The following is a 23,958-nucleotide window of genomic DNA, read 5'->3' on the forward strand; positions in this document are numbered from 1 at the left end:
CTGTATTACATTCAGCACACATGGATTAGTATTCAGTTTCATTGTCAAGATTCTATCAGACACCGGATTATAACCGAGGACATATTTGTTTAAGTGTGGCGGCAATATGATTCCGACTCCACTCAAACTTGAATCTTCACAGCCTGAGAAGTACATGGTGTTCCCTGTCACAGTGGTGAAGTGGCCATTACCACGCATGTGAGTTTCACTGATGCCTAGTATGGAGATGTCATGAGATTCCATTTCCTTTTCCACGATTGTCAGCTTACCCGCCTCCAGCAGACCTCGGACGTTCCAAGCGCCAATACGATGACTCAATCGTATAGAGGTTTTCTCGCCTTTAGAAGCTGCAGTACCGACAGTAGTATCTCCTCCTTCTGAGGCCTGTCGATTTACCCCAGGGGAAGCTTCGGTTGCCAATTTCACACCATCCAGCCCGGATACTGGGTGGCGCCGATGGTTAGTCGGGTCGCCCAACAAATTCACTCTCGTTGTTACTGATTCCATAAGGGGGTTTTCTTGGGAAGGTAATCGCGGTGGGTTCCCACGTCCTTCCGCGTCAGACTTTTAGAGGGTATTTAGGTCCTCACGGTTACTGATTACCGCCCCGGGACGCTAGGGCCGCTCAGGGATGTCGGGTTAGTTACCGCCGCCCGATATTCGGCGTTGACTGTTTTGCGGCATGGGTAGGTTTCGTCCACACCAACCCTCCTCCTTTCTCATTCGGGCTTGGGACCGACAACGGCGGAGTTAAATTCGACTATAATTAATTGAAATTATAAGTTTGTACACTATTATGATTCTATTTTCAAAGACTATTTATAGTTCTTTAATCACAAATTTCGCCAAGACTACACTATAGAAAAATATTAATAAAAACAAACAATATTTATAATATAACCACAAACGTCAAGAATAAAAGTTTGACAATAAATAGTAGGTATGCATGCGTGTGTGCGTCAAATACATGGTATGTAGTGTGTGTAATGTTTTCTTTATTGATTTAATGTATCTTTCATGCATTAATTTAAAAAAATATTAGCATTGTGCACTTCTTCTCTATATTCTATATAAGTGTAGAAAATTTCATACTCCTCCGTCCGCGCAATTTTCGTAAAAAGGGATACAAAGTTTTTGCTTCACGTATTAATATATAGATTCTCATTATACTCTTTGCAAACAAAATTTTGTATTAAATAACATTTCCAATCACAAAATAAAATCAAATAACACTAAATTATCCCGTCAAGTTTATCAGCAATTACAACGCATGATGTCATGTGTGGCTTATCGTTTTGTATTAGTCTATGATTTATGGTTCCTTCAACTTACATTCCGACTCCAAACGACATCAAATATGATGAAGTGTCAGTTCAGCCAAGCTTCGCAAAATTTGGTGCGCGCTTATTTTCAATCGTCAGACCTGTCCGGTTCCCTATTGTTCCCTACTGCGAGAACTTTAATACTGGTAATGCGTTTCCGATCCGGTGGTAGATTCTGCGAGGTACTACTCTTGCTAGGGCCAGTGTTAGGTCACTTAACCGTTCACGCGTAGCTGGAATAGCTAAGGCTACCATCGAATTGGTAGGAAATAAAGAACAAAAAAGCTGGGAACACAAAATACGTCCCAAACGGAATTGTTTGCAGTACTAGACAGGGGTAAACCTTGAATAGTTTCCCCATAGACACAGCCCACTGAGTTTCTTGCCGGATCGTCTCAGTTGGTCGCGTTTCCGATCCGGTGGTAGATTCTGCGTAAAACTGCACTTGCTAGGGCCATTGTTAGCAAATCTCCTCAGGTTGAGCCCGTGAGCTCACCATTCCACCCGAAGTTGAAATAGCCCCTAATGTTACCAACGAATAGGTAGGTAAAACGAAATAGTTACAATCGATCCCTTAAAAATAGACCAATAATATAAATATAATATCTTAATTCGTTTCATGGTTCACAAATCTAAATATATAGCTAGAAGTACGTAAATTTATTTACATATGATTTTTTCAACACAAATTTGTCGACGTCGCATAGAAGCTGGATTTATTTCACCGTATCTGAATCCTAAAGTCAAATCTGAAAATTGTCGAATCTCTTTTATTTATGTCTTTAAATTTTCGCGTTATATTCCTCAAACATCACATTTATATACTCGTACATACAATATTCAACCAAGAAACGTGACTTAAGATTTAATTATGAGTTCCAGTAAATTGTGGTCGTAGTCGTTGAATTGACACCGCGGACTCTCACTTTGTACTCCTCCGATCTTGTCGAGCAACCAGAACGTTTCCATGCTGCCTTTGCCCTGGAGTTAAAAACATTACAATTAGAACGACCTGTCATTTCACACACGGACAGTTTTAATTTAGGGCAGGACAAAAAAGTGTTTACGATAAACAGCTTTAAATAACACGCTTATCGTTTACTTACTGGTGGTAGGACCTCTTGTGAGTTTACTGGTGGTAGGACCTCTTGTGAATACGCGCGGGTGGGTACCACCACCCTGCCTATTTCTGCCATGAAGCAGGAATGCGTTTCGATTTGAAGGGTGGGGCATTCGTTGTATCTCAGTATAGTACTGAGATCTTAGAACTTATATCTCAAGGTGGGTGGCGCATTTACGTTGTAAATGTCTATGGGCTCCAGTAACCACTTAACACCAGATGGGCTGTGAGCTCGTCCACCCATCTTCTTCTTCTTTTTCTCCACCTTATCCCACTATGTGGGGTCGGCACAGCTAATTTTTCTCTTCCATTCTCTTCTATCAGCCATCTAAGCAATAAAAAAATAAAAACGCTTTTTATAGTTTATACTTCATTTCACATAGCATACTTTGTTACTATGTTACTTCGCCGTTTGAAAACGCCTTTTCCAGCACGTGTTCTTAACTTTTTTTTAATAAATTTAAAGTGACTTTCATGTCTTCAATTACGTTTAAATGGAAGCTTACTTCCTTGTGGTGGGGAGCGGTCACCGTCAACCATGACAGTTGGTAAACCTGTTTGTGACACCTAATATAAAGAAATATTTGTTATACGATCTTGAATTAATATATATTTACTATTGACTGGACACATGTTAATAGCACTGTTTATTAATTATGTTCACCGTGTACTGGATCCGTGTAAATCAGTTATAAAACACGTACCGGAATATCAATAATTCCTCTGGACTCAGTGATATAGGTACCGAACTCGTCTAAGGCTCTCTTCGTCGAATCCGAGATGTGAATTTTCATAGCTGTGAAAAATACATAGCATACAATTATAGTATTCCAGTGGTTAGCTGAGGAATGTGTGAAGAAATAAGAAAGTCGTCGTGGCCTAAAAGATAAAACGTCCGGTGCATTCGTATCTTGCGATGCACCAGTGTTCGAATCCCGCAGGCGGGTACCAATTTTTCTATTTATTTTCTATATGAAATACGAGGGCGGCACTGAAAATTTCGGGAATTAACGAAGTGACACAACATTACTATTTAAAAATGTATTTATTGCTTTTCGAAGTATTCTCCTCGAAATTTTACACATTTTTCCATACGATGGAACCAATCATTGAAGCAACCATTCCATTCGGAAGCTGGAGTCTCCAAAATGGCCGTTTTGTAGGCGTCTATAGCTTCTTCAGGTGATGAAAATCTCTGTCCACGCAATTTATTCTTTATTTTAGGGAAAGTATAGAAATCATTAGGGCTTAGGTCGGGGCTGTACGGCGGATGGTCTAATAATTCAATGTTTTCTTGCTCTAAAAACTCTTTTGTTCTGTGCGCGGTGTGAGAACTCGCATTGTCGTGATAGAGGATGATGCGGCGGTTGCAGTTCTCTTTGCGGAGCTCAGAAACGACCTGTGGCAAACAAATGCTAGCATACCATTCTGCATTAACCGTTCTTTGTCCCTCAAGAGGAATAGTCGTAACATGGCCGGTTTTGGAGACAAACGTGGCCACCATTTTTTTTGCAACACTCCGTGAACGAACAATTTTTGTTGGCTTTAACTCATTTTCGAACACCCAAACTCGTGACTGGTTTTTTGTTTCGGGTTCGTACGCGTATATCCAGAGATTCGTCACCTGATACAATGTTGTATACAGCATTTGAGGATCCTGCGTGGAATCTTTCGAGAGTTCTCACGCACCAAGTAACGCGAGCCGCTTTTTGCTCTTCACAGAGCGAATGCGGTATCCATCGGGAAAACAACTTTTTTACACCTAATTGTTCATGCAAGATTATTTGTATTTGACTCATGCCAATGTCTAAAGTTGCCTGAATTTCGCGGTATGTCACATGTCGATCTTCCTCAATCAGCTTACGCACAGCATCAACGTTTTCTTGGGTGACTGCAGTTTTTGGACGACCTTGACGGGGATCATCACTGAGCTTGACACGTCCACGTTGAAACTCAGCAAACCAGCGATAAATTGTGGTTTAGGATGGGGCTTCATCACCAAATGCAGAAATCATCCGGTCAACACACTGTTTTTGTGTTAAACCACTTCGAAAGTCATAATAAATCATCGCTCTTGAATTTTCTCGAGTCAATTTCATTTTCTCAACGACTAAACAAGTTTGACAAAACCTCGTGACAAGACCGAGAATCTTTTTTTAAATAAATAAATGGTATACGATTTTAACCAAGGAGTTTTCAATTAAAAAGATTTTAATATGACAGGAACAGTGGAAATATTCCATTCCCGATACTTTTAGTGCAGCCTAGTACCTACTTAACAAATGTGCACGATTGACTTCCACGGTGAAGGAATAACATCGTGTAATAAAAATAAAACCAGCAAAATTATAATTTGCGTAAATACTAGCGGTAAGACGTCTTGTGAGTCCGCACGGGTAGGTACCACCACCCTGCCTATTTCTGCCGTGAAGCAGTAATGCGTTTCGGTTTGAAGGGTCGCGGCATTTACGTTGTAGATGCCTATGGGCTCCGGTAACCACTTAACACCAGATGGAATGTGAGCTCGTCCCATCTATGCAATAAAAAAAGACCCAACACGTGGACTCGGCGATTAAAACAGTCGTCACAGATGGATCATTGAACCTACGTTCGCCAGTAGACTCCATTCTGCTGGCGGTGTTGATGGTGTCGCCAAAAAGGCAGTATCTCGGCATGGTGGTCCCGACCACGCCGGCGACGCACGGGCCCGTGTTGACACCGGCCCGCACTCGTAGAGGCACGGCGGGACGGTGCGGTACCCGCGCCTCCTCCACGCTGCTCACCAGTGACAATGACATGTCAGCTATCTCGGACGCGTGACGGCTGCCTGGATATATCACAGTATCATTTTAGGCAGCAAAGGCATTAGCAGCCTTTCCAAAGTGGTAGGACATCTTGAGTCCGCGCGGGTAGGTACCACCGCCTTGCCTATTTCGGCCGTGAAGCAGTAATGCGTTTCGGTTTGAAGGGCGGGGCAGCCGTTTTAACTATACTTGAGATCTTAGAACGTATATCTCAAGGTGGGTGGCGCATTTACGTTGTAGATGTTTATGGGCTCCAGTAATCACTTAACACGAGGTGTGCTGTGAGCTCGTCCATCAATCTATGTAATAAAAAACAAAAAGTACGCGGTAACGCCCCCTTGTAGGCACTGCAAGCCTAAAGGGGGGCGGTTAGAGACCCAGAAAAAAGGAGGCGTTGTGTAGAGGCTTGGGAAGCAATTTGTAATTTCATCTAGGAGGACTTTTAGACACCGACTGAGCTCTCGCTATAGTGGTTTTTAAGTAGGTGAAAAAATTGGGGCGCTAAAAAATAATTTATTCTCAAAGTGGGCAGTAGACAAAATAGTTTGGGAACCACTGCCCTACAGGATAAGACATACGGACAGGAGTGTTCAAAACTCGCAGGCATCTGAAAGTACTTTCTTAATAAATGTTCATAAATTACTTCCGCGGTGAAAGAATAACATTTTGTAAAATATAATTAAAAAATTGATATTTGTAATTGCTGGTGGTAGTATTGTATGGCCCCTCTCGCGGTAAGAGACTCCCGTTGCCCATGAACATCAGGAATGCTAGGGGCGCAGCCAAGTCGCTGTTTACCTGTAGTACTCTGCGCAAGCTATGCTGACTATAGGCATTAATAACACCAGATGGACCGTAAGCATATTCAGACAATAAAAAACCTTTTAAATTTTGTATTCAATACAAACAGTTAAAGCGCAAATGCCCAAATTTTTCAGATCCATCGAAGACTGCACACTCACCGTTCTTCTGTGGCAGACCAGAGACCACCATATACGCGTCTCCTATAGTTTCCACCTTGTAAACGTTGTATTGAGATATTTTCTCGTCAAACAATCTGCAAGAGAATTTAAATTGTAGTTACCTATTGTTACGCCGATAAGAGTAACGCCATCTATCGTCGAATAGTCGAACGAATAAGGAAGTATCTAGTAGTATCTAGAACACTCGAGAAGTACAACGCCATCTATTGTCACATAGCGGAAACACAATACTAGAATTTTCTGGAATATTCTCGACGATTCTAAGGATTTCATCTCGACTTTAAAAGCTATGTAGAGATGGCACGCAGTCAGTCAGTAATCGGAACTACTCGAAACGAAACAGCGAACGGATCACCTGAAGCGAAGCGGAAGAAGCGAATTGAGAGTTTTAAAGTATTTGTTGAGTGTTATAAGTTATAAGTGCTATTACAGTGTTAAATTATAATTCGGTACAATTTTTTTATTTATCCCGAACCCCAGCGCGTAACATTATTTTAATGTCGCCAACTTCTTCGACCAATCGACTCATGAACGCCATAAGCTCTCACATCTAAATAATTGTGTTTCAGAGTTGTTTTTGTTATAATCTTGTTTCGATTTAATCTTACCATTACACTGTATCGTCATAGATGGATAGAGGGTTACTCAATACCATCAGAGTTCATCTACACATAGAAACCTTATTGCCCTTATGTGCACATCCCGTGACTTCGGCGCAGCCTGTCCTGCCAAGGGATTTGGCCCGCCAACCCTTAGTTGTTTCTTTTGATGTTTCTTTTATTTCATCCGTTTTTAATTATATAATTTGCATTTGTATTAACAATTTAAATATCATATTATAATAATAAATAATATAATATTTAAGAACAAAATTATAAAAAGTTGTTGTTGAACCTCAGCCTCAGCCTTGGTCTGAGTACTCGGGTATTACTGCCCTTGTTGTCTTTCTTTTGTTTTTAATTTTTTATTATTATTAATAGTATTGTTAAATCTCTATTAATATATTAATGTAATGCATGCTGTGATTGCCTATAATTAGAGTTGCAGTTATCAATTGCTCTATACATGTCAATGTTATTTTATGTCTTACTGTAAACCCTGTCGGTAATCCTTAAATAAATAAATAAATAACAAATGGTATTTATTTAAAATGATTTCAATTGTGTTTAAGACACACGTAAATAGTAAAAAACGCTATTAGTGTTTTTTAATTGGAATTATTACATACTAGCCGTACTCGCCCGCTTCGCTGGGCATTTAAAATTAACATTATTATTTATTGTCATTATTATTAGGGAGCCCAACACTCATATAAATATTAGCCTATCCATTAAGTACATGTATTTTCTACATGGATACTAATTTTCAAGTCAATCGGACGCATGGTTCAGTAGTTATAACAAAACATCCGTAAAACCACTTTAGATTTATATATATTGGTATAGATTAGATTATTTTCAAGTCAATCGGACGCATGGTTCAGTAGTTATAACAAAACATCCGTAAAACCACTTTAGATTTATATATATTGGTATAGATTAGATTATTTTCATGAAAATAGTGCGTGAAATACATTCAATACTCACTTATAGAGCATGTTCAGCATGTTGATGACTTCCATGGGCGTGCTATTCGCAGATATGGTGGTGAAGCCGACAATATCGCTGAAGAAGATGGTGACCGCGTCGAAGGCTTCAGCCGGCACCGTCCTCTGTGCCCGCAGCCTCCGCAGAACTGGCAGCGGGAGCATCCGGGAGAGCAAGAGGTCGCTCTTCTGTTTCTCGGCTATCAATTTCTCCGTACTCATGTTTAATGAGTGGGTGAATGTCTGAAAAATACGAATAGTTTTTTTTTATTGCTTAGATGGTAATAAGTGGTTACTGGAGCCCATAGACATTTACAACGTAAATACGCCACCCACCTTGAGATATAAGTTCTGAGGTCTCAAGTACAGTTACAACGGCTGCCCCAACCATCAAACCGAAATGCGTTACTGCTTCGCGGCAGAAATAGGCGGTACCTACCCGCGAGGACTCTCCAGAGGTCCTACCACCAGTAAACCAGTCCTCAGCTTCTCGTGGGGCGGTTGCGACTGACAGCCCAGTTAAGGTGATTATTTGGTCACACCAGCGGCTAGCTGATCGGTCGCGTGGTCTATTTCCTTCCACCTTACCCGTCGAAATCTCTTTGTCTAAGTTATCCAGCTGTCGGCGGGTTATGTGACCGAAGTAGCTGAGGATCCTTCGGTAGCAAGGATGCTAAGAGCATGACTCGGATTCGAAGCTGATCTAGAATAGACTTATTTGTTCTCTTGGCCGTCCACGGAATTCGGAGCATTCGTTTCTAGCACCACATTTCTTCTTCTCCATCGCTCCCTTATTGCTGAGGATCGTGACTCCGTTTCAGCTTGTCGACTGCCAGCCTCCATCGGTTCCGGTCAGTTGCCTGGTGTAGTGCAGCGCTAAGTGGTCCGCTGGTTTCCTCGGAGATCTGGTCGGTCCAACGTTTGGAGCCCCGGCCTCTAGGATGTTTTCCTTCTAATTTTCCAATGACCATCAGACGTTCCAAGTTGTCTGCGGGCAACGTGGCCAAAGTAGCGCATTATGCGTTGCAAACAGATGGTAGACAGGCGTTGAGCACCACATTTCAAACGCGTCTATTTTCTTGCACTCTGATGCCCTAATTGTCTACAACTTTATACCATAGAGAAATATTTTAAAACAAAACTAGGGTTCAGCCGTTCTAAATTATAATAAATACTATTTTTTTTTTTATTGCTTAGATGGGTGGACGAGCTCACAGCCCACCTGGTGTTAAGTGGTTACTGGAGCCCATAGACATCCACAACGTAAATGCGCCACCCACCTTGAAATACAAGTTCTAAAGTCTCAAGTATAGTTAGATAATATATATAAAAAAAATATATAAAAAAAATGTTAATTTCAATTTCAAGAACGTAAAATTTAATATTGATGTTAGTTTCTCCTCAACATCCGCATTTTAATTAAAACGCGTTTTATGACTTCCACTCGGAAGAGAGCCTTCGTTTTATGAAAAATGTTATTTTATAAATATGAGGCAAGAAGAACAAGGAGGACTCCGGGACCTTGAATACGAAATGACGTACCATATTGACCCCGGACGGCAATCTCCGTCCTCGGAGTCGGGCGAATAGATTAATTTATTAATATTATCCTGATTTTATAGACTACTAGCCGTACTCGTCCGCTTCGCTGGGCATTTAAAATTAACATTATCATTTCTCACCCCCACAAAGATTCTCATCAGTAACGCTCCCGCAACTGGTGTAGGGAGTCCAACACTCATATAAATATAAACCTATCCATTAAGTACATGTATTTTCTACATGGATACCAAATTTCAAGTCAATCGGATGCACGGTTCAGTAGTTATAACGGAACATCCGTAAAAACCACTGTATATTTATATATTAGTATAGATTAGTTTTTTTTACACTTCTTCTTCAACCTTCAATCAACTTTTGGTTATTATTGGTCTCATTAAGTCTTTCCTGGACTCTGACCCAATCGGTCCCAGCTCACCGCTTGTTAGTTCGAGGTTCGTTAGGCAGCGGCTTGGCTCTGCCCCTGGCATTGCTGAGGTCCATGGGCGACGGTAACCACTCACCATCAGGTGGGCCGTATGCTCGTATGCCTACAAGGGCAATAAAAAAAAATGTATTGCACATTAGCGGCAGCTATAGATATTTAACAAATACCTACTCGAATCAGCTTCAAGACCCTTTCATGATTAGTTTGCATAGTTACAAATTAAGAACAACAAACATTTGGTTCGTCGGTTTGCTGAACAATGTTATCCGCTCGGTGGAAGATATTCCCTTTGCTAATTCCTCTTAAACAATTTGAAAATGCCTGTAAAGTCTATTCAAACAAAAAATAATTTATTTGATTTTAACTTCTGCTATACCATGATAATTCCTATAAGCCGCCACTTCGCTCATTGACTGTCATTCACATTAATACATGAGTTCGAAATCTCCATTACATTCATTGTTTTTTACTGGCGGTAGGACCTCTTGTGAGTCCACGCGGGTAGGTACTATCACCCTGCCTATTTCTGCCGTGGAGCAGTAATGCGTTTCGATTTCAAGGATGGGGCAGTCGTTGTAACTATACTGAGATCTTAAAACTTATATTTCAAGGTAGGTGGCGGCATTTACGTTGTAGATATCTATGGGCTCCGGTAACCACTTAATACCAGGTGGGCCGTGAGCTCGTCCACCAAACTAAGCAATAATAAAAAAAACCTTCAAGTATTTACATCTACTCTACATCTACTCTACAGTTATTGCATTTCAATGTTACCTCTAACGTTGAAACCACGTGTCTGAGAAGCAGTAAGGGCACAGCCGACGTGATGAGTACAGTGACTAAAACACCCGCGTACAGGAGCACAGAACGCCTGGCAGACTTCATTTCGCGTCTCACAGTATCCCTGGAAACCACAGCATCATCATTCAACAAGAACATAAGCTGTTTAAATAACAAAACAAAATACTCTTAAGTATTTTTCATTCGCGTGGCTAGTTGATGTCTATGTTATGTTACTACTATGAACACTATATTAAGATCTCAATCGGTTTTGTAGAATACCCGTCGCCCTCTTCAACTCAGATCGTATGAGTGTGTGGCGATAGTTATCATACAACCTAAGATATTTGACAGATGTCTGAATCTCGCTTACGATAAGCTTTATATAGGTACATATACAAGTTCCAAATAACATTTGGACCGTTGGTCTACCGAGCAATTTCACCGGCTCGATAATAGATCTTCCCTATGTCGTTAAATCCCCAAAAGTGCTTTTGACAGAAATCGGCAAATGCGGAATGTACCGGTGTGTAGTCACAAATATGGCGAATTTGGTTTTTTTTATTACCCGATGCTAATCTTGTGGAATTTGTTGAAGCGGTGCTGAAATTTTGGAATCCCGATACTCGCTGTTCAAAACAGGGTTATGGTAATAAAACACAATACACGAATTCTTACATATGTGGCTTTTGTATTGAGCTATATCTAACGGTTAGAACATTATCAAAATATGAATATTGCGTTAGCGAATTAAAGTTTGATCGCGTCTACGACCCGCTTATATACTGACCTTACATTTCCCCAAAGCTTCACTTGTACAATATTCAGCTTGTGTAAGCTCTCCTCGGTTTTATTGATGTATTCTGTGAGGCCTGTTTGTGACAGGGTAACGGAGCTATTGACCTGAATTTTGGTGTTCCTGAAAGAGGAAATTCAGCAAGTCTCATAATTTATATGTACATATTATTATAACGTTGGAGTTCTTGGCGATTATCTTTTTTTTATTGCTTAGATGAGTGGACGAGCTCACAGCCCACCTGGTGTTAAGTGGTTACTGGAGCCCATAGACATCCACAACGTAAATGCGCCACCCACCTTGAGATATAAGTTCTAAGGTCTCAAGTAAGTTACAACGGCTGCCCCACCCTTCAAACCGAAACGCATTACTGCTTCACGGCAGAAATAGGCAGGGTGGTAGTACCCACCCGCGCGGACTCACAAGAGGTCCTACCACCAGTAATTACGCAAATTATAATTTTGCGGGTTTGATTTTTATTACACGATGTTATTCCTTCACCGTGGAAATCAATCGCAAACATTTGTTGAGTACGTATTTCAATAGGAAAAATTGGTACCCGCCTGAGATTCGAACACCCGGTGCATCGCTCGATACGATTGCACGGGACGTCTTATCCGTTAGGCCACGACGACTTATCTGTATTTGATATCTGTATTTGAGACACCAACAGCCAAGTTTCAGTAAGCTCCTAGCGTTTTTTTAACGATAACTAGATAACCGCTGAGATAGGCTAAAAAGTCGATTAACGAATGACCGAAACCCAATTCACAAAAAAAAAAATGAATTGTTCACAACTATTATTAGTATTTGTAATTTTATTTTTCAATTACACAAAATTTCGAATTATTAACTGACAAGCTCACGGTCTATGCGACGTTAATCGGTTAAAGAGCAGAGCTTAATGTTGAAAGTTAATGCCCTCATCCACTTTGACACAAAAAAGTTCAATTGAAATACTCGTAGTACGAGTATAACCGTCTTCCTACTCTTCAGAACTATAAGATGATGTAAATAGAGCCACCTATTGGTTTTCACTTGATCCACGAATCTTCTTGCAATAAAGAGACAAAAAAATATTCAACGTAACCACTAGATGTCGTGTTGTCTATGATTTAACTCGAAATCTAATTCTTATTGTCTGTGACAAATAAGTATTTTTGGCGGGAACTCGAGGTGTCAAGTTTGTCAAAATTCATTTATTTTTATTTTTTTAAGAGATTTTATGACCTGGTAACTAAGACCTTTAAGTCATGTCTTATTTTACTTTATATTCTTATTTTTATGAAAAATGATAATATGGAGTGAAATGAAATGAAGATGATTAATTTGAGACATTAATCAACTGGGATGAAATTTAATGAAATGAGATGATATGGGATGAAATATAATCGCAGTAAAATGGTGATCATTTACTGAGATTTTTTTAGTGGACTTTTTGGAGGAACCCGAGAAGTTACGTCCAGCAGCTTTGTTTCATTTTCCCACATTTGTGCACTTTCACAGATATTAAACAGTTAATAAACCACCGTTATTACACATTTAAACCTGAAGAAACCCTAAATAGACAAAATAAAACAAATCACACAACTTCACTGCTCGCGTTCCCGCCAAAAAGTCCTGTCAAAATTCATTTTAAACTATGTCAATAGGTACATTGAATTGAATAAATAAGTTGTAATCTGTGTTTGCATTTTTATTAGAATATACTTCGCCTAATTCAATAAGTGGTAGCGCCGTGGGATATTAAAAGAGTTACTTGTGACGGGAGCTTCAACTGACGCCTCGCGAAAACATGTTACTTTAAATTATTTTTCACGGTAGGAATAAGCAAGATGGTTGTATCGTGTAAGTATAAGGTTGGGGAAAAAGTTTATTGGCATTTTTTAAGAAAATTCATAACATTTTTTAATATAGTTTATTTACATTTAACCGATAATTTAAATATATTATAATTTAATAATTTAAACGCGTTCTTGAGTGGAAACTGCGAACTGGAAAACGCAGTGCAGGACGCCCTCAGGCTCGGTGGAGTGATGATCTGTGCAGGGTGGCTGACAGGAACTGGATGAGAGAAGCCGAGGATCGTGCTCAGTGGTGAACAATTGGAGAGGCCTATGTCCAGCAGTGGACTGCTATACGCTGATGATGATGATCATGATGTAGGTACCTTTTGGTTCGATAAATTTTTGCCATCTTGTAGGTAGGGACATGATCCTATTGCCATAGAAATTATATCAAGCGCTGAGCTTCTCGACTATTCATCTCAATGATGAAACTGTTTTGCGAATCGATGGTGAAGTATGCATTAAAAAGGCATATCAAATCCTATTTGAATAAAGAAACCTTTTAATATGGATTCTGGACAAATATATAAGGTTACAATTTTTTTTATTGCCCTTTTAGGCAGACGAGCATACGGCCCACCTGATAGTAAGTGGTTACCATCACCCATGGACTTCAGCAATGCCATGGGCAGAGCCAAGCCGCTGCTTACCGCTTAATACTCTCCGCAAGCCTCGTATGAAGAAGGATATGTCATAGCGCTCGAGAAAAATGGTGGAGGGGAGCTCATTCCATAGCCGGATGGTACGTGGCAAAAAAGACCTCTAGAAACGCACTGTGGATGACCATACTATTTGAATAAAAAAAAAATGATCTATATTATAACCAAATTAACACAACCCTGCCATTAAAATAAGTACTCAAAGTGAGAAACGTAGCTATGACAGTACTTATACCAGTATTAGTACAGATTACAATCCAGTATACAAGTATAACAGATTATATTCATGAGATATCATAAAAGCCTTTAATTATTTCGATCTTACGAATACTATCTCGGGGGAAGTCGCAAAACTGAAAGAGCTTAATACATAATTAAAACTAATTTTACTGTTAATATAGTGTTTTTTATTGCCATCATATTCTTTCTGGCGTTACGAATATTTAAGTTACGAATGCTTAACTGTTTTCATGGATTCAAACAATAAAATACGATAGATTAATCCGTAAATGTAGTTGTAATTGTGCCTACAAATCGCGAAGTCCAAAGTAAATACAATATTTAATACAAATGTGAAAAATGAATCCTCTTAAAACATGGGATTCCATAAAAAGTACATTCTGGGAGAGCTAAAATGAATTTATGGTACTTCGAAATAAATCTTTTAGCGTTCGAATATAACTTAAAAAAAATCCGCAAACCGAAACGTGACTCCAAAGCCAAAAGAAAATTCGGCAAAAGAAATACGAAACGCTGTTCTTATTTTCCGGGACTCAAAATTTTACGTCAATCGCTTTTTGAGATAAACCAAGGTTTGTACGTTTGTTTTCTAATTATTTGTTCTTACTTTTTCAATGTTTAGAAGCACTTCAAATGCTCTTTCCGTATATAAGATTACTAGCGACCCGCCCTCGCTTCGCTTCGGAAACTGTAATTTATTATTAATTTCTCCACTATTTAATGGATGTTATTATACATATAAACCTTTCTCTTCAATCACTCTATCTAATAAAACTGCATCAAAATCCGTTGCGTAATTTTAAAGATTTAAGCATACATAGGGACAGACAGATATAGGGACAAAGAAAGCGATTTTGTTTTATACTACTAGGCTTCACTAAAAGTATCGGGAATGGAATATTTCCACTGTTCCTGTCATATTAAAATCTTTTTAATTGAAAACTCCTTGGTTTTAAAAATCGAATACCATTTATTTATTTAAAAAAAGATTTTCGGTCTTGTCACGAGGTTTTGTGAAACTTGTTTAGTCGTTGAGAAAATGGAATTGACTCGAGAAAATTCAAGAGCGATGATTTATTATGACTTTCGAAGTGGTTTAACACAAAAACTGTGTGTTGACCGGATGATTTCTGCATTTGGTGATGAAGCCCCATCCAAAACCACAATTTATCGCTGGTTTGCTGAGTTTCAACGTGGACGTGTCAAGCTCAGTGATGATTCCCGTCAAGGTCGTCCAAAAACTGCAGTCACCCAAGAAAACGTTGATGCTGTGCGTAAGCTGATTGAGAAAGATCGACATGTGACATACCGCGAAATTCAGGCAACTTTAGACATTGGCATGAGTCAAATACAAATAATCTTGCATGAACAATTAGGTGTAAAAAAGTTGTTTTCCCGATGGATACCGCATTCACTCTATGAAGAGCAAAAAGCGGCTCGCGTTACTTGGTGCGTCAGAACTCTCGAAAGATTCCACGCAGGATCCTCAAATGCTGTATACGACATTGTATCAGGTGACGAATCCTGGATATACGCGTACGAACCCGAAACAAAAAACCAGTCACGAGTTTGGGTGTTCGAAAATGAGTTAAAGCCAACAAAAATTGTTCGTTCACGGAGTGTTGCAAAAAAAATGGTGGCCACGTTTGTCTCCAAAACCGGCCATGTTACGACTATTCCTCTTGAGGGACAAAGAACGGTTAATGCAGAATGGTATGCTAGCATTTGTTTGCCACAGGTCGTTTCTGAACTCCGTAAAGAGAACTGCAACCGCCGCATCATCCTTCATCACGACAATGCGAGTTCTCACACCGCGCACAGAACAAAAGAGTTTTTAGAGCAAGAAAACATAGAATTATTAGACCATCCGCCGTACAGCCCCGACCTAAGCCCTAATGATTTCTATACTTTCCCTAAAATAAAGAATAAATTGCGTGGACAGAGATTTTCATCACCTGAAGAAGCTGTGGACACGCTGTGCCTACAAAACGGCCATTTTGGAGACCCCAACTTCCGAATGGAATGGTTGCTTCAATGATTGGTTCCATCGCATGGAAAAATGTGTCAAATTTCGCGGAGAACACTTCGAAAAGCAATAAATACATTTTTAAATAGTAATGTTGTGTCACTTCGTTAATTCCCGAAATTTTCAGTGCCGCCCTCGTATGTAGTGATTATAACTTTTGACTAGCAACTGCATTAGAGACAACAATAATTGATAAATTAATCACACAAAAACAAATAAAATTACAATCAAAATACTGATGTAGTGTGTAAAACAAATTTGTTACTATAGTGCGTTTCATATAAAAACGTGCACTTCAATGACCTTGATCTGTCAAAGTGCGATAAAAAGGTATGGACAGCAACAAAAACTTATTTATCTTCTATTTTTTAGTAAATTTTTTGCCGACTTATGAAGACTATTAATATGTTTGTTTTAATGAACCATACCTTTATATTTTTTTATATAATTATATTTAATAGAATAATTTTATATTTAATAGAAACAGTAGGCACTATATAGTTTTTAGTATTAGTATCGGTAGGAAACCCCGTTTTCAGAAAAAAAATATTGCCCTTGTAGGCAGACGAGCATACGGCCCACCTGATGGTGAGTGGTTACCGTCACCCATGGACTTCAGCAATGCCAGGGGCAGAGCCAAGCCGCTGCCTACCGCAAATAATTGTTATATTGTGCTAGTAAGGAAATAAATTTATTAACAGGTTTCCAATTATTTTATAAGCTTTTGTGAGATAAGCAAATGAATATTAAAACTCAGTAATTATATTCTTTCCCCGCTATTTTATGAGCATTAAAACATTTGTTTTATAAAGAGTGAATTCAGGACAGTACCGTAGCTCTACTCATGTCGATGGGCATTTTTTACCATCGAAAATGTCGCATACTCCTTTACTAATTAAAGCAATCAAAAGCTTAACACAATAGCTTAAGAATTAAATTAACTTGACTCCGGCCGATTGACACGTGTAAATGCACTTTTTATTGCCCGATCTTAGTGTCAATAGCACTCTTCATACCGAAACGCATGACCGGTTCATGGCACAAATGGTAAGAGCGCTTTTAAAAGTAATGTTCGCCCATTTGTCCGATATTTGACCATAAACCCTGGCACCTAAGGTTGAAGTTTATTGTACGTATTACATTTTCTCTTTTGTTTCGTGTTTAATTATTTTATTTCCCCGTAAAAACTGCAAAGAGAACTCCTAAAAGACAGACAGAGGAGAAAAAGGTAATGAACTGTGTTTTATCTATGACGACACATTGTTTCAAGACTATAAGTATACAATTTGAATACGGCGCCGTTGGCTCTCAAATCGTTAGTACTATTTAGTCAGAGCCGGATTTAAACTTAATGCCGCTCCTGGGCACCCGAAAAAAAACCGCCCCAATACTGGAAATTTACTTAAGCTTATAGTTTATATATTTTATTTTTCAAAATTAAAATAACTAATTTATTGCAGAAACTTTATTATCACTACATAGTATAAAACAAAGTCGCTTTCTCTATCCCTATATCTGTCTGTCCCTATGTATGCTTAAATCTTTAAAACTACGCAACGGATTTTGATGCGGTTTTTTTTAATTAGATAAAGTGATTGAAGAGGAAGGTTTATATTATGTATAATAACATCCATTAAGTATTGGAGAAATCAATAATAAATTACAGTTTCTGAAGCGAAGCGAGGGCGGGACGCTAGTGTATTATATATTCCAGAAACATAAATCAATATTTGTTTTTTTTTTTTCTAACAATTATAAATGTTTTTCAATTTCAAAATTTTGCCGCCCTAAAAAATTTGCCGCATTGGGCACTTGCCCCGATTGCCCCTATTGTAAATCCACCGCTATATTTAGTCCTAATGAAAAGAAGGAATGCGTGCCAGCTAAGATGAGATCACGATGTAGATGTAATTGCGACAGGGATGGGTGATATTGAGCCTTTCCCCCGCAGAATTCCTGATCACATGTGGCGAATGCTCGCACGGCTGGTTGCCCCGCTCGTTTTCAACGCTATTTCCTTTATTTCACGGTTTCGGATTTGTACTTCATAAAATTATTTCCAAATTCTTTTCCTTCCTATTGCTTATTATAGTATCACTAGATGATGACTGAGCTTTGCTCGTTTTTTTTTTTTTGATAACGCCATCTTGTCGTGTCTTTAAAGCGGATAGTTGCCCTCAATTAAGAAAAATAGTATTATTATTCGCCAATAGATGTCGGGAAGAGTTGATTATTGAAAACACAAATAAAACAACATTTTCTGAAAATAAATCGTAGCTAGATCGATTTATCGCCCCCGAAATCCCCTGTATACTAAATTTTATGAAAATCGTTGGAGCCATTTCCGAGATTCAGATTATATACATATATATTAATATACAAGAATTGCTTGTTAAAGGTATAAGATAACATTGTATTATTACATTTAATGTCGTATTAAAGCAGATATTCACGGTATTTAAAATTACGTCCAAAATAAGTTTTGTACTTTTACATGAAGACTTTGTTGTGGCAGTTCGTTTTGTAAGCCCGTAAGGATAATTACCCCCACCTGCCTATTTCTGCCCCGGTCTTCCGTTTCTGTTTGACAATTAACGGGAATTTCCGTAGGCTTCGATAACAATTTCTGATTTCTGTCTTATTGGAAATGAGAGTAATAAAACAACATATACCTACTCGTAGTAAGTTTCCGATGACTCTGTTTTTTCCTACCTAAGCTTGAGCTTTCCTACATAGCCTTGAGAGCCTCTCAAGGCTATGTCAGCGTTACCATAGCGTGTAGGTGAGCTCACGGGGTTCAAACCTGGCGTTATTGCTAACACGAACTCTAGCAAGAACCGTGCTCCGCAGAATCTACCACCGGATCGGAAACGCGACCCACTGAGAAGAGGCGAGAATCTCAGTGGGCATTCGTCCATAATACCGCTCTCATCTATATTTTTTCTAGCAATCTACATAACTAAGTCGACGCGTACATGACGACTGAATCCTTGCTCTGTATTTGGACTCTATCCACAACCCGCCCCTTTATGCCCGCCCGCGCTCACCCTGCGTGCTTTTAATTCTAAACTAAACAACATTCCATTATTGCAAAAACAATCAAAACAAGGTTTTAGACAGCGGCTTCATTGTGCCCTTGACCTGCTGACCCTGTGACTGCTTACCATGGGCGATATGCTCACCTACCTTCACCGTCCCCAACGCGCACTCGGAGGTCCAGCGATTTTCTCCTGACCCAATAAGGTATTTTACCGTCTCTCAGAAATATATTATACCGTAAATTAAATAGAGTTCGTTTCTAAATTGTTTGACACACCCAATGTGGATAGACAGTAGAAGATCCTTACATGCACAAAATATCGTCTATGTTACCTAGTATGTACAACGATCCCAAAATTATACCCTTGGCACAAAACTGAGTTAATTAACTCAGATCTTCATAATAGTGAAGTTTGGCAGATATCGAATGTTTCAAATGTTTCTTAAAGCTAACAATGAATGTCGATGAACGGAGGAGGGTCTAATGATCCTTGGAAGGGATCAGTTTGGGTTAAAGGAAAATTAATCTGCGTAATATATAATTGAAAACAAAGAGGATAATTCGCGTTTAATTAACTTCTGAACGAACTTAATATGCTTTTCGCCATCTATTAGGAAAGCTTATGATAAAATTGCTGTGTTCGCGTTAAAGACAAACAAATATAGCTTTAGAGCTTTACAATGTGAAAAACAAACTAATTGCTTACAGAAACACCTCGTCCATAAAGTTACTATTTTAGGTCGTGAATCTACTTACTCTAGAATTTCCTCTAATTAAATGAATGTACTTGACATTTTTACTGGTGGTAGACCTCTTGTGTGTCCGCACGGGTAGGTTTCACCGCCCTGCCTATTTCTGCCGTGAAGCAGTAATGCGTTTCGGTTTGAAGGGTGGGGCAGCCGTTGTAACTATACTAATATCTTAGAATTTATATCTCAAGGTGGGTGACGCATTGTAGATGTCTATAGGCTCCAGTAACCACTTAACACCAGGTGGGCTGTGACCTGGTCGACCCATCGAAGCAATAAAAAAAAAATTAAAATATAATAGAATAGAAATCTATAATTACTATGAGAATAGAAAAGATTTAGGTACATGTTAACATGAAAAACAATAAATAAATAAATAAATTGTTAGGTACTAACAGTGCAACTAAATCTAGGTGATGGTTTTCTTTTTTTAGCATAAGTAATGCATAAATAAGTAATGTTTAATTAGTTCAGAGCAGCGTCGCCTTAAACTTTTTGGAGAATTCGATGCCCTTCAGCCACCGTTTTCTTCGAATTAAAAAAAGAACCAACACTTCCAAATTACGCTCGGTTGGCACGAAATCAGATATATTCACACAACCAAAAGTACATATTTATATATGTATCATACAACAACAAAATCACTAATGCGTCAAAGCGATTCGCTTACCGTATGTCTAATCTTGATTACCGAAGAAAATATTATAATACATATTAATATAATACATGAAAACAAACACACTGAATGTCGAATTTCTTTTATCACGAATTCGACCGTATTAAATCTGTATTAGACAAACCAGACCTAAATGATACACTAATAAGAGATCGAATACTCTATGTACTCACATAGCTATTATTTCGTCCATAATTTTGACTTCTTCCACCATCTTCTCCAGTTCCAAGTACTGTTTAGTCGATTCTAATAACTCGAAGCTGTTCAGTTGAAATTCAATCGGAGACGTGTCGCTTTCGGAGCTTGAACTGCGTATGACTTCGGTCGAAGCTAAAGACAACTGTTCTGCAGCTTTCAAAAGCTCTTCGCACGCGGATAATTGTCTGGAATACACACAGATGTATAATGTGGGCTGGCCGCGACGGTAATCGATAATTTGTGTTAGCGTCCTGGGATCCGGTGTGAAACCATACTAAAGCCACGTGACATCCCTGATGGCTACGTGAAATTTTATTAGTCTGAAGGTGAGATGTAGTCCGGAAAAGAAAGCGAATCGCTTATGACAAAGCGGGACCTACGCAGCTACGATTGCATTAGTTATGATCCCTAAAACAATTATTTCCAAAACTTCTGAACGCACGAAGTTTCGAAAAACAAGGCCTCTAAGTTGATGACACACTTAACGTCAACATAATCCCATACTAATAGAGTATTTACCTCGAAAGTTTCTACAGTAAATACGGACGGCAGAAACAAACAGAGCTTTGGTACCTACCCATGCGGGCCTACAATTGCGCCCTACCTCCTTAAAGAAGAATTTTAAGTTTACCGACATCTATACTGCCGACTGCCGCACCCGGGATTAGTTTATAGCTTCATAGACATCTACGAAACTCACCGCCATATTGAAGAGATCACAGATTTGACTGCCCTGTTCACTTGCTTTAACAAAACCTTGTTAACATTCGAATACACGATAATCCTTTTGTATGTCTCGCTTTTGTTTAAATTCCTGAAAGAAAACCATCAGTTATTATTGATGACGAATCTTCCACAGACAGAATCGTCAGGAATCGGTTTGGAAAACTGAATTAAGAAACAGATTTTAAAGTTTATCTGTTGCACTACTATATGTTTTGGGAACGGAGTTTTTTGTGGCACTTTTTGTTGGCGGAAAATGAACAATGAGAAACGGCACCTAAAACTGACATGTTTTGGCACTGATTTATTAAGGCACCACCCCATCACCTACATCTTTTGATACTTTTATTGGTCGATTCAGCTTACCCTCAATTTTGAGGGTATGCAAAAATATCTTAAATTTTCACATTGATATGTTTTATGAAAATATTGAAAGTATGAACACATCTGTATGCAGTTGTAACAGCGCCCCTAGCGGCATACGTAGGCGAACGTTCCAACTCCATACAAATTTGAGTTTACTTTTACGCTATCGAGAAAGTTAAAAACTCGCAATAAGCACACAAAAAAATACAGATTCCAAAGTCCGTTATCTTATACGGCTTCTTCAAATGCGTTCATACTCTCAACAAAATAAATGCAACTAATACGTTCCTAAGTTTTTTTATTGCTTACATGGATAAACGAGAACACGGCCCACCTGGTGTTAAGTGGCTACCGGAGCCCATAGACATTATCAACGTAAATGCTACCACTCTACTACGACCTATTTCCTATTGCCTATTACCTATTTCTGCGTGAAGTGGCTATGCGTTCCAATCAGATGTAACCAGCTAGGCTCTGAGCTAGTTCACCCATATAAGCAAATAAAATAACTACATTTAATAAAGATATTAATACATAAAATTAATTAATTTCTTTCGCGCATCAAAATCACAATGTACCTACACGACATGTCGTTTCCTGTAAAACGTGTCTCAATTTATTCCACACAACAGGGCCGGAATCAGAATTTATAATAACAATATGAATTATTTAATATATATTCGTAAGGCTTTCACAGATTTAGCTTTACGCATACAAAATTAATTTGTACTTACTTAATATTCATTATATCCTCCCGCAGGTGACTGCATGTAAAATATACATATCACTATTAATTACACATGACTCGCTGTTGTGTTAAACTGAATTCGTTTCCGTTACCGAAACACACGTGTATCTGGATCAAGCATCGTTTAAACTCGTACGGGCGCTATCTTAGTTAGATATCGAAATTTGAAGGTTTGTTTTTGAAACTTTTCCACTTGCTATTTTTTTTAACTATCTATCTTTTAGCCCCCCGACGCTTTCTGCTGGACATACTGACGTGGGCCTCCCCTAAGCCTCACGACAATGCTACATTCAAGTCAACTTCTTGTATTAAGCATTTTGTGGCGGGTAGCCATCAAAAACACAAGATACTTAACTTCTTCTTTTTGTCCACCTTATCCCACTGGGTGGGATCGGCACAGCGAACTTTCTATTCCATTCTCTTCCATCAGCAGTTATCTCAACACTCACTCCTCTCTCACTCATATCGTCATTCACACACTCCATCCATGTCTTCTTCGGTCGACCTCTTCCCCCTCTACCTTGTACTTAAATTTCCGTACATCCCTTAATCACATGCGTGCATCTTCTCTCTACACAAGATACTTAACCGATGCCTGAATCTCGCTCACGACATTGTCAAGATAAGCTTACATATATACAAGTTCCGAGTAACAACATTCGGACCGTCGGTCTAACGAGCAATTTCACCCGCACGCTTGAAGATCATCCCATTTGTATCCCATTATGTAAACTAATGGTACGGGTTTTATCAAAAGCATACAAGTTTCTTCATCAAATCATAAATATGTGGAAACTGTAATCACTACATTTTTTTTGGTAATTTATGGCAAGCGCCATCGGCCGAAAGCCTCCGTGAGTATAAATAAATGGGCTATAATTTTTTTTTTATAAAAAAAAATTGCGACTCGATTTCCCCTTCCCGTTTTACCGCTGTAGTAATGACTATAGTGGGACAATAGTAAACAAACAAAGCACGTAGTTATTTATGTCAATTATTTTATTTCTTGCAAAGATACAAAAAGTACTTCAATATAATTCAACATTTTGAAAATGAACTTCAGTTTTTCAATTATTATCTTTCTTGTGATGCTTAGACTAAGTCTCTATTACATTTTTATACAACATAAAATTTATTTCATTGCAAAATTGTCTAAAAAATTAACCTACAAAATTAGCCAAGTAATTTTATTCAATGATTCATCATTCTGATTATAAGAGTATTTCAATTATTAAATTAAAACTATTGCAGTGTCCTAATAACTCAAATGTCAAGTTGAGATTTGCTTTGTTATATCTTCGATGACCAA

General features: G+C 38.6%; 1 protein-coding gene across 1 annotated transcript in view; it reads right to left on the reverse strand.

Annotated features, from left to right (window-relative positions):
- Positions 1-772: 772 nt before the first annotated feature.
- LOC101742292 (receptor-type guanylate cyclase gcy-1) overlaps positions 773-23,958 on the reverse strand; it is an 89,970-nt gene continuing 66,784 nt past the window's right edge. The window contains exons 6-15 of the mRNA XM_012697947.4: positions 22,636-22,665; positions 21,513-21,626; positions 20,788-20,997; positions 11,372-11,500; positions 10,576-10,705; positions 7,816-8,057; positions 6,209-6,303; positions 5,051-5,269; positions 3,147-3,238; positions 773-2,303 (exon numbers count right to left, since the gene is read on the reverse strand). Of these exons, the coding sequence (XP_012553401.2) occupies positions 2,181-2,303; positions 3,147-3,238; positions 5,051-5,269; positions 6,209-6,303; positions 7,816-8,057; positions 10,576-10,705; positions 11,372-11,500; positions 20,788-20,997; positions 21,513-21,626; positions 22,636-22,665 (1,384 nt within the window). The 3' untranslated portion in view covers positions 773-2,180. The remainder of the gene's footprint in view (positions 2,304-3,146; positions 3,239-5,050; positions 5,270-6,208; positions 6,304-7,815; positions 8,058-10,575; positions 10,706-11,371; positions 11,501-20,787; positions 20,998-21,512; positions 21,627-22,635; positions 22,666-23,958) is intronic.

Source organism: Bombyx mori, chromosome 8, assembly GCF_030269925.1.
Source record: "Bombyx mori chromosome 8, ASM3026992v2".
NCBI lineage: Eukaryota > Metazoa > Arthropoda > Insecta > Lepidoptera > Bombycidae > Bombyx > Bombyx mori.